We start from the raw sequence: 12,025 nt of genomic DNA on the forward strand, positions 1-12,025 counted from the left end.
AATCATCTACTCTCAAGATGGTATTGCATTGTGAATAAAATCCCAACAGTATTTCTCTGCCTTCATAAATCCATCAGTTTTGACAAGATTCCCAATATAACAGAGCCTGTAGATTTTCTTTATGCTTGCCACTTCTACTGTCCAATCCATTTTTTAAGGACACACTGCACAGTATGCTGAGATATGCCACGTTTTCAGCTAATAGCTTTTTGGGAATCACTATGTTGGTGTAAAAATACTATCTTATGCCTGTCAAACTGTATTTTCTTTAGCATTTTTCATACATTCAACTAAAGAAATAGGAACAAGTGATATTTTTGCAACAGGCTTTAGTGAAAAGAAGTGCCTAACTATACAATTTGCTAAGTTTTCTCTTATATGTAGATACAACACTGGTTCATCTGTTGAGGTGCTCTGTGTTATTGAATGATGGAATGATTCATGGGTCAGTGTTGAGTGCTTCAGCAAACAAACAAACAATTCCTCTGAAAATCAGATACAAGGTCTGGACTATAAATGTGCGAGAAAGCAGACAACGTCCAAAGAAATACTTTGAAAGACCTTCAGAAGGCCTGGTAGAACTATTGCCACTTAAAAAAAAAATTACAAGCAAGTCTGGCTCCGTGGAAACAAAATATAAAGAAATAGCAAGTGACTTTTGCACAGTACTGCAATCAGGGACCAAAGCAGCACATAAAAGAGAGAAATTACTTTCCACACTGTGTAAGAGACTGTAGAATAACCACAGCCGCAGTTTTAAAAAGGTAGAAAGTTCATTAAGTCTACAGAAACTGTTAAAGTCAGATTATTCATTGTGGACTAATTATCCAGCATCCGTGACACTATTTCAGCATGAAACCAGTAACTCATATCTATGTATATATGTATATATATATTACACTGTAGGTTAATGTCTCAAAAATATTTTCATAAGTAAGATATGCATGTTGGTACGTGTTACCATAATATAAAAACAGTATCTTAAAAAATATTACGATCCTGTCCAACGCCATCAGTTGTAAAATGAGTTCATGAACGCCATCTGCTTGGGGTTTTTTTTCTTTTAATTTTTACTTTTCCATAACTGAAAATCTTGTGTAAAAGAGTTGGCGAGGTAAAGTCATTTTAAATTTCGAACCTTTACACCTTTTAAGGAAAGACTTAGCCAATAGCCATTGATTAAAGTGCCACCTCCCGGTGTCTCCCTTGCTTTCACAACAACAAAGAAACGAAGCCAAGCGAGAGTATTACGTCTCTTCACTTCCGTGTCCGTTATCTTGGCCGTATGTACATTGGACTGTTCGTGCTTGAAAAAGTGTTTTGTTGCCTTTATGTTTAGCCATAATATATCGACAGTAGCGTTAGCTAACCTGTAACAGTTTTTACAAAAACAAGAAAAAGTTATCTTCAGTTGTTTCAGCGTGCGCATGCGCATTTCCATTATCCCTGTTTGCCCACGAGCTAACTGAAACTATTAACGTTTAAACTTTGTTTGGTTGCGTATAGCTATATTAATAATGCGTTTTCAAAATAAATGATTAAATTGTTTCTGTTTCTACGTTGTCACGCGCGAGTGTGGACAGAAGAACAATTTTAGCTGTTGTTTCCTGAATACTGGACCCATCCTGCTTCCTGTAGTATCTTTGCCACAACCTACAACGGATTGTACACAATCATCATGGCGACGCAGGATGGTGAGTATTGAGAAAATTCAGCAGTATTTCAATAATATCTTTAAATTGAGCTCATATAATGTTAATGAAATTATACGTACCTCTAAATATACTGTAAATATACTGAACTAATAATGGACATTTTCGTCTTTCCGCAGGGTAATTTTTTAACGTTCACTAGTGTTGCGGCTAGCTAATGTTAACGGTTGCTAACTACCATTTACATTTAGCTGGATGTGTGAAGCACTGCGGTTAACGTGATGTCATTTAACATATGTTTTTTGTTTTATCAAGTTAACTTAAGCTGTTAAAGACTTAACTGTATAGGATTAAGTATTGTAGCGATCAAACACTAACATACAGCCTATTTACTTTACTAGTTTTGCAGTAAGGCCATTCTTGTTATGAGATGTGTTGTTTTGCGAGTGCTTATTGTTGTTTAAAAACGTTTTTCTGTTTTCTTTTGGCGGCTATTCGCTTTTATGTATCCCATTTCTCAGCACACATCGAAAGACTGCTTACTAGAAGCGGTGGAAAGACCTAGAAAAACCACGAGGGGGAAAGTGGTTAGCAGATAAGACTAAATTAGACTTCGTTACATCTTTGTTATTAACTCATAATAGCTCCATACATAATTGCTTATTGTGTGAAACTATCGGGAACTGCACGAAAGTGAGATTCTTATTATCTCTCTCTCTCTCTCTCTCTCTATATATATATATATATATATATATATATATATATATATATATATATATATATAAAATAAAGAGTATTAAGTCAACTTCTAGTTTATTGATTTAAACGCTTCCAAACACGTCGATGTTTTGTATTATATCAAGGTAAACAAAACAAAACAAAAGTCTTATTTAAAGTTGCAAAGTAGACATAGATATGATAGGTAGCTAAATATAGTTCACAGGAATGTATTTTGTAAGTGATAAAGGTGAGCTGGGTTTCCCCGTTTTATTTTGTTTCGTTTTAAGCCATTGTGAGTAAGCCGTCTAGGTTCAGCCTCATTTAGTTTTATTGTTAGTTTTTAATGAGCAGAGTTTTGACACTTAGTCACTCAGCTATTTCACAACTATTTTGGTAAATTATTTGTGTTAAATACAACCTGCACAATTGTATGTAGTTTGAGTCTTCCATGGAAAGAAAGCATTGCTACCTTTCGCTTAAGTATACATATATGTGTTCTGCCGCAGCAGATACAGTCTGATTCTGTGGGAAGCGCCACATTTATCCCAGAAAGTCAAAATACATAATAAACAACTCAATTGGCACTTTACTCCTGGAATTTTTAGGACTGTAGCCTCTTTGTCAGCCAGTCATTTTTCCTTGATATGCTTACCAACAGTCTTTCAAAACAAGTCCTTCAGTGGAAAGAGCTGTGGAAAAAAACTTAAGTTCAGCTTCACAGCTCTGTTTACGTTTAATCTGAGTCACTTCCAGACTAATTGACATTGTGTTAAAGATGTTATGGCTGCATTTTGCTATAACCAACAGCAAAAAAGTCTGTTGTAAACTTTGCTGCAGTTTGCAAAGAAACTGACACGTCATCCAAAGGCAGTAGGTTGACATGAGGCTTTGAGTTCGGACAAAACTGGATTCAAGCTTTGAAACAGATATTGATATTTCGGTGGACGTTTTGTGAAAAAAATATCATGATTTGAGGCTGTTATCATTCTTCAATTGTTCTTGTGCAGGGATTAGCGGTCGACATACAGTTAGTTGAGATAGTTCTATTTATCTGCTGGTCTGCTCATAGATTGCCGTTATCATTTTGTTATGCAATGACTGGGTTAAACTCATTTACTGCAGATACTAGCATTTCATGTCTTATTAATTTACGGTAACAAGGCTGGGAGGATGATTGTTCCCCCCCACTAACAATGAGAACAATAGCCACAATTTCTGACAACTAAGATATCATCACTATGTTAATCTTTCTGTAAAAATCTGATATTATATATGTATGTCTGCCCTAATACTAATCTAATTCATAGGAGACTGCGACAGTGCAGGTGGTTGTCATTTAAGGCAAGGTGGTCAACCTCCAGCATAAAACACAAGAAACACTTGTAATAAAAAAGTTCCCTGAAAGAAAGACATTTGTAACAAATGTCACGGTAGAGTGAATATAATAGGAATATCAACATTTTGGTCTGTTGTTATTTTTAATGCAAAAAGTTTCTTTGTTGTAAAAGAGAGACAAGTGTAATCATCTGATAGGCTGAGACAACACATTTCTTTCTCTCTTTAGAAAACTTGGTGGTTGTTATTGTGATACATTGTTTTTTGCAGTGCTGTTGCTGGCACTGACGGCCTTCCTGTAATCAGCTTCTGTTATGTGTGTCTTTTAACATCTCTTTGGTGATTATGGTGAATGTGATTAACTATAACTGGGAGTTTCCCTTCGCTAGCATAAAAAGATTTGCCTGACAGCACTCATTTGAGTGACCAATAACCAGAACAATTGGAAAGTCCAAGGAACTCAGGGAAGATCTAAGAAGAATTGTAGATGTACACAAGTTGTAAAGGTCTCTTGGAGCCATTTCTAAACAACTGCAGATTTGAACATCATTAGTTCAAACAATTGTACATTAGTACAAGTTAGTCAGATGTGTCATTACTTTGCTGAGGGCTGGAAGAAGAAACAAACTGGAAATTGGTTAAGATGCTCTAGCACCCAATTATTATTTTGTTATTGCCATTAAAGATGTATATTGTACTATCATTCGATCTTGGAAAAATAAATTTTCAAAGAAATCATTAAAATCCCCAAATTACCACCACATGTGAGTGTATGGAGACCTTTGACCACATCTCTATAGGCAGTATCATAATGCATAGGCACTCTTATATGGAAAATTTGAGATATAATAATTTAAACTTGGAAGGGTTACTTTAAAGGAACATAAGTCTAAGATTTCATTCTTTTCCAGGAAGTGAAGAAGTCATAATGGAAACTGAGGCAAAACCAAAAGAAGCTGAATCACTAGGTGAAGATGTTGAAAAAGGTGGTGCAGAAGCGACGTCTCACACAGATGCAGGAAACTCCACAACTCAGGACTCTAATATTAGCAATGGGGATGATACAGAGGACAAGGAAACAGTGGACTTGAAGATCATTTGGAACAAAAATAAATATGATCTGAAAATTCCTGTTGATAGCACCGGAGCCAAACTAAAAGAGAGCATTCACTCACTCACTGGTGAGAGCCAACAGCATACATTTCTTCTTTTAAATTAATTGTTACAATGAGTGTTGTTTAGCAACGCATAAACAATAAGAACTCAAAGATAGTTCTTTCTTTCCTTTTTATTTTAGGTCTTCCACCGGCAATGCAAAAAGTGATGTATAAAGGATTGCTTCCAGAGGACAAGACGCTACGTGAAATAAAGATTACAAATGGTGCAAAAATAATGGTAGTAGGATCTACAATAAATGATGTATTAGCTGTAAATACACCCAAAGAAGTCATCCAGCAGGAAGTTAAAGCTGAAGAAAACAAGAAGGAGCCTTTATGCAGGCAAAAGGTTTGATTTGTCGCCTTATTGTAGAAAGAGTTTTTTTGTTGTTTTTATTTGTCATTTTAAATCTGCACTATTATCTCAGCAACATAGGAAAGTTTTGGACAAAGGTAAACCTGATGACATCATGCCAGCTATTAAAGGAACAAAGGTAAGAGGAAAATTAACCTGTTATTAGCTGTAGATAAAGGTGCTTTTACAGTGATACAGTGTGTTTGAATATACACAACTAAACACAACTGACAGCTGTCTTGTGCCGCTTAACAGGAACGATTACCAACAGTGCCTTTATCCGGAATGTATAACAAATCCGGAGGAAAAGTTAGACTCACATTCAAGCTGGAGCAAGATCAGTTGTGGATTGGAACAAAAGGTAAGATTATAGCTAACCTACTTTTGCTAGCTGCACTGCACCATAAAGATGCTGATAATTTAAATTTCTCATCTGCAGAGAGGACGGAGAAAGTCCCAATGGGCTCCATTAAAAACATAGTGTCTGAACCCATCGAAGGCCATGAGGACTATCACATGATGGTAACTATCTTTTGTGTGGTAAAAAGCTGGTGTGGCTGTTCACTAAAGTGACTGAACTATGTGTGCCTCAACGATGGAGTCACTGTAATAGAAGGTTTTCAGTTAAAAAAAAGTTTCTTTGGTTGGTATACTATCCATTTTTTAAAGTAGTGATGTAATGACACTTGTTCCTAGCTAGGGTTAGGGTTCTTGTCTTTTTAAAGTGCTGTAGCGTTTTGTCTCTTGTTCTTTTGATTTGCGAATAGATACAAAAACCCCAAAAGGGTCACTTACAGGACCCTCAACACATGTCTCAGCTGTGTTCACACGTGACGGAGAAAAGGAGTGGGAGATTAACAGAGTGTGGTGGCAGCAGTGATGTGGGTGCTGTACTGGTCTGTTGTGGTGAAGAAAGAACTCAGTGTGAAAGCAAAGCTGTCTATTTACCAGTCGGTCTACGTTCCTACCCTCACCTATGACCTGTGAGCCCTGGGTAGTGACTGAAAGAATAAGATTGTTGATACAAGTGGTAGAAATAGGGCGAGGAGCTTGGTCACAGTGTAGAGCCACTTCATATCAAAAGGATACAGTTGGTCATTTGGGTTGAATGCCTCCTGGGCGCCTCAAAGGAGAGGTGCTTTGGACATTTTCCACTGGGAGGAAGCCCCAATGTAGATTCAGGACATTCAGGAGAGATTATGTCTTCTGCAGGCTTGGGAACACCTCATTGTGGCCAGGGGAAGAGCTGGGAGAGGTATTGGCGAGAGGGAGGTCTCTATTTAGACTGGGATAACCATTGGAAGATGGAGGACCCTCAGACAGTTTAATACTCATCCTGTCATCCTACATCTTTCCTGTCCAGTGTCCATAATAGCCTGACAATAGATCTCTGGCTAGCTACAGTTGTTTCTTGATTGTTTGTTTTTTTATATAAAATGTTCATCAGGACATGGTATATCATCTTTAGCTAACTAACAGTATTGCTAATTGTATTGCTGCAAGTCTCCTTCTTCATCCAGTTATTGCTTTTTATTGTTGCTTTTTATTGTAATACCTAGTCAAACAGCCACATTGATTATTTTATTGGAGATTAACAAATCTGAAGTATTTTTCACTCTCAGGAGTATCTTGCTGTTCTGGAGTCTTTGTACCCAGAAATGGCTAACAACATCAGGACGAGCAGATACTTTGTGTGTGTATAGAAGTGATCAATACACCAAAAAAGACTTTGAGACCAAAGTATGTCTCTGTGTAATTTTGTTTGAATTCCATAGCAGCTTCACATGAGTGCATCCAATCAAATAGTATAATGTCTGAGCACATATGAGTGGGGCTTTGAGGGACTTCCCTGGTATTGAGCTTTATTACCACCTCATCAGATATCACCCTCAGTGTAACAGATCTAAATGCAGATAATGTTACAGCTGTAGAGCAGAGATATTCAAATGTATGATAGTGGAGTCAAAACAATGCTTTGTGTTGTCATGTTTTTGGCTCAAAAATGAAAAGTGATGCCTGCAGCTTCCTCCGAGTTTGTTTTTGCATCTCTCAACAGTTGAAAACATATTCAAAGCAGATAGACGAGGAGATGGGAATGATTTAAGATAGAAGAAAGATAAAAGCCAAACATTGGATTTGGTTAGCCAGGTTGTTTACTTTAAAATAAAAGAAAGATTCAGTACAGTGGCTGTTTTTAAATTAAGCATACTATATCATATTAAATTGCAAAATAACATTTTAGTGGATTATAATAAATGACGCTTTGTGTTGAAAGGGCTTCTAAGAGGCACTGCGCACACTCAACATGTTAGTACTGGGTTGTACCCCATTTTTCCTTTAGAGCTATCTTAGTGGTGCAGATTCAAAAAAGTACTGGAAACATTCCTTGGAGATTTTGGTCGATGTCATATTCAGTTGACAGCATCACTCCAACATTCATGCCACGTTCACTATCTCTTAAATCACCTTTATTCCCAATTCTGGTGCTCGGTTTGAACTTCTGGTGTTAGTCTTGGCCATGTTTATGTGCTTAAATGCATTGAGTTGCATTAGAATAAGTATGCCTGATAAAGTATCCAGTGAGTATGTATGACAGTAGACATTTAAGGCTTCCTGAAGTCCAGATTTTTGTGTCTTAACATCTGTTCATAATGCAAGTGGTTGAATTTTATTTATTGCAAAATAAGTTATTTTTTCTATAAATTAAATTTGCTTTTAAAATCTATACAAGACACAATGTGTTTATTTATTCTCAATACATGTTTACATTTGCAAATGCCTCTGAAACCACTTAATGTACTTACCGGTTTGTCTTCCACCTTTGCAGGCTTTTCAGCTGGGTCCAACGGAAGCTTCGCAGTATTGGGTCTACTGGGTGCCTGCACAGTTTGTCGATGCAATCAAAGACACAGTCCTTGGAAAATGGCAGTATTTCTAATGTGCCTCTTTTTTGACAATGATGAACTGGGATTGAGAGGAGATGATAACATGAAACTGGAGTCAGCAGTGTCAGCAGTTTAAGGAACCTCTTGGAGTGTATTCCAAGGACACTGACGGATGCCTGTGGACTAATCATATTCTTTTTAGGTATAAAGTGCACTATGTGGCAGCATAACATTTCTCAGCCCTGTTGATCATTCAAGGTTTTCAGCAAATCCAAGGGAAAACAATTACAAAAAAAATGTACAGAAATTGCTAACACTTTTCTTCAGTTATTCTTAAAGAAATAAAAAAAAAATATTTAATGAATTGAATGTGCCAGATCATTGCTGTCTGTCTTCTCCATTCAGTATTAAATCCACGCAAACTTCGTCTGCATTATTTTTTTTTTCCAAGTTTTACACTTAAGAACAGATGCAGTTCTTTCCAATTCTCTTGGCAAAAAAACTGCTCGTGCTGTCTAGTGGAATAGAGGCTGTGAACAAGCAGCAATTTTCATGTCCTGCCACAAATTGTGAATTAGATTGAGGTCTGGAATATGCCACTGCAGAACCTTTAAAGTCAATCCTGTGCAGTTTTGGCTTTCTTGTTGTGGGTCATTGTCTTGCAGACAAACAAATCTCCAGAGTAGCAGCTTTTTTGCAGACCGCAGCATGTTTTCCTCCAGGATTTTGCTCTGTTATTAGCCCTGCAGTGATGTGAAGTGCTTGCCTTGTATTAAACAGCCAACAAAAAGTTTTATTATGGACTTGAAATGTTCAGACTTCCTAACCCTTAATTTTCAAGGAAAAGTTACACGATGAGGGGTGGAAGTGAAGCTGAATCTATAAACCACATTATGCAACTTTCTCAAAATGACTTATTAGTCTTGTCATAGCGGAGGTGAGTTGCATAAATTCTAGTAATAAACTCATTTGTCATGATTATTGTCATGTCCAGAGTGGCATTATGTAGTGTTCATTAGTCTTCAACACTTTTTGGCAGATTAATAAACAGCTCTGTATTTTTAGGAGCTGAACAACAGCAGTTGTTGGTATGTTTAATTAGTATTAATTTGTGGTTTTTCATTTTGTTTATTCAAGCAGTGTTTTTCCACAGTAATATTAATCAGCATCACTCACCCCTATAATATGCAACTAAAGCAGTTGTTGAGACCCCCCTCCCATGTGGCTTTAGTGAATATTATGCTGCAGTTAGAGCTATTCCTATGCATCAATGGAGTATGCATCAGATTTAAATAACAAAATGAGCTGCTCCTTGGACTCAGATGTACATTTTTTTTTCTTGGTTTCCCTTCTTTATTATTTTTGATTAAAGTATCACAACCATTATAACGAAGATGCATAAACTGAAGAAATCAAACACAAATTCAGTTTAACAAATTGTTTTAAAGCCATATTTTGCAGCAATCTTGCATAAATTATAAGGGCAGGGATAGCTCAGTAGGTAGAGTGGTGGCCCCATGATCGGAAGGTCGGGGGTTCGATTCCCCTGAACAGCTACCCTGAGGTACCCCTGAGCAAGGTACCGTCCCTACACACTGCTCCCCGGGCGCCCAGTGGCTGCCCACTGCTTCACTGAGTGAATGGGTTAAATGCAGTTGGTCCCCCACGGGGACCAATAAAGTACACTTTCTTTCTTAAATGGCTATCAGTATTTAAAAGAAAAACAAAAATACCAATGGAGACACTTTCTATTTTGTCCATTTTAAAAAACATGTTTTTTTTTAATATAGCTTCAGGATTGTCGGATTGTAAACATACACTACTGTACATTTCATTCATTATCACAGTTTGCCAGGCTGATTTCTATACAAGGTTTTAGCTCTTTATCACAGCAGACTAAAACTTTGTAACATTCACAAATGGACCTGATGCCCAGAGATCCCCCCTGTGATGCTTACAAACAATACGGAAATGACAGTTATACTAATTAAATGTGTTTTATCTGTGAATTTCCCCTCTATCATATGCTGCCTCCTATTCACCTGCCTGTGATTGAAGTTCAGTTTTGATGCTTTTACTCTGAAGAAATCAGGCGAGGACGTGTTTTATTGCCGGAAAAGAGTGCTGCCACGACTTCCGGTCGTGGGGAGGCGGGAAATGAAAACGCTGTCTCAAGTTGTCCGTCGCTTGACGCCAGCAGCAGTCTGTCAGTGATGTCCAAAGTAGAGAAGACAGACGTGGAAAGGACACGTCCCCCGCCTGTTAAAGTGCTGTCGGGACAGCTGAGGGCGGCAGGGAACTGGGGCACCGCTGATAGCGGGGCCGGCTGTGTAATTAGACTGGGCAGGGGACGCTCTTTGCCTGTCTCGCTGGTGTGGATGCAGGGGACTGTGCTGGAAGTCCAGCAGGACAGAGACACCGTGCTGTTGATGGATGAGACGGGGACTTTCATTGTTCAGGGTGTTAACAACATCCCCAAAGGGAAACCGTGCTTGTCCCAAGGTAACTGACCCAGACCCAAGCTAGATTCTGTTTCAATCCACACAGAAGCTAAAATTTAATTACACCCCCCCGAGAACAATTATTGGCTATTAGGCATATATACCGGTAAGTGAAAAGAAACTGCTTTTGTTGCTTAGTCATTATTATTGGGACCAATTAGAAAGGGGACGTATATTCTGTTTGGTTAGAGAAAAATATAGCTTTGTCCCCATTTACTGCATTTTTATCTAGTGACAGAATCAAACACAAAATGACATTACATTCTAGGAGTTATTATGAAGTATCTTAATAGAAGAAAAAAATCAACAGGATAGACTCTTTTTTTAATTACAAATAAAAAGTAGAACAACTATTGTTAATGAACTCAGACCTGTATTTTAAAATTCTAATACGGTTTTAACACACTGCAAGTTCAAAAGCTGTAGTTGAACAACAATTTTTAAATGAGATCATTTTCACTCTAGATATTAGTGGCCTGTTATTGAATTCATGAGAATCCTGGTTAATGTGAATATTTTCATCAGTGCACAGCTTGTTAGGCTGAAAGGAGAGCATTAATCCTAAAATCTGTAGCAGCAAGCTGGCAGATTTATCTCTCCAACCACGATTTACCGTTGAAATCACTGTCGGTCAACAGTTCACCACTTGCTGCTGTTCTTACAGGGAAATATGTCATGGTGATGGGCATCATTCAGGCGATCTCACCAGAACCAGCCATCCGTGCAGTGAAGATGGCAGACCTCTCGGAGCTTGCTGCACTTCACAGACGGATGTGGAAGCTTGAGGTGGATGACCTGCAGCAGGTGCTGGCTTGAATGCTGGGCTGAAGTGCTCCTCCTCCTGTAGCTTGCTACATACTACTGAAGTGTCAAATGTTACCTCAGCAGACTTAAAAGATGACTTTCCTTTCTGCTGGACTTGTTTGATGGAGGTCAAGTGATTAAGAAAACTGGTGTGTGGCTCCTAATCCAAAGTTGTCACTGGAGCTGTTAGATGGATAACTTAACCTTGACCAAAAAAAAAAAAAAAAAACTATCTTCATTGTACTAGTACCGTTTTGAGGTTTTGACTCTTTTTCAGAATACCTTTGTTAAGTAAACATGGTCAAATAACTTTTCAATAATGCATCAGGTCTTTATTAAAACACTGCATCAGTATTGACATGAGAGTTCAAAACTCCCCATTGTGTATAAAGCCATCACTGAGGATTGCTCTGAACTTGTGTTTAATGTAAATGATTTTAGTTCAACTCTAACAATGTTACCTGTAACATACAGGCTTGTAATATATGGACCATTATAAGACAATACAACAATCAACAATGTATGAAACTGCTTTCATAATGATTACAGTGAGATGGACACCTTTTCTGTATTTAGTTACTGGAATTGGGCATGTGTATGCTTAAATAAAAGCCAT

At 37.7% G+C, this 12,025-nt stretch overlaps 2 protein-coding genes across 3 annotated transcripts; both read left to right on the forward strand.

Annotated features, from left to right (window-relative positions):
- Positions 1–1,193: 1,193 nt before the first annotated feature.
- Positions 1,194–8,539, forward strand: ubfd1 (ubiquitin family domain containing 1). Of its 2 annotated transcripts, XM_085271697.1 has the most exons (8): positions 1,194–1,283; positions 1,575–1,694; positions 4,619–4,888; positions 5,005–5,213; positions 5,293–5,358; positions 5,475–5,580; positions 5,659–5,741; positions 8,047–8,539. In XM_085271697.1, exons 2-8 carry the CDS (start codon positions 1,679–1,681, stop codon positions 8,155–8,157), a joined length of 861 nt encoding a protein of 286 aa, XP_085127823.1. In that variant the 5' UTR covers positions 1,194–1,283; positions 1,575–1,678; the 3' UTR covers positions 8,158–8,539. The 2 variants fall into 2 exon arrangements, with proteins under 2 accessions (XP_085127823.1, XP_085127822.1); XM_085271696.1 differs by lacking the exon at positions 1,194–1,283 and having other exon boundaries at positions 1,375–1,694.
- Positions 8,540–10,246: 1,707 nt separating this feature from the next.
- On the forward strand, positions 10,247–12,016 carry rmi2 (RecQ mediated genome instability 2). Its single transcript, XM_085271700.1, has 2 exons — positions 10,247–10,606; positions 11,270–12,016. The coding sequence occupies exons 1-2, from the start codon at positions 10,318–10,320 to the stop codon at positions 11,419–11,421; spliced, it is 441 nt and encodes a 146-aa protein (XP_085127826.1). The 5' UTR covers positions 10,247–10,317; the 3' UTR covers positions 11,422–12,016.
- The last annotated feature ends 9 nt before the right edge of the window (positions 12,017–12,025 follow it).

Source organism: Mchenga conophoros, linkage group LG4, assembly GCF_057382185.1.
Source record: "Mchenga conophoros isolate Kocher_MC1m ecotype Shallow Benthic linkage group LG4, M_conophoros_male_GT1.1, whole genome shotgun sequence".
In the NCBI taxonomy this organism is placed as follows: Eukaryota; Metazoa; Chordata; class Actinopteri; order Cichliformes; family Cichlidae; genus Mchenga; species Mchenga conophoros.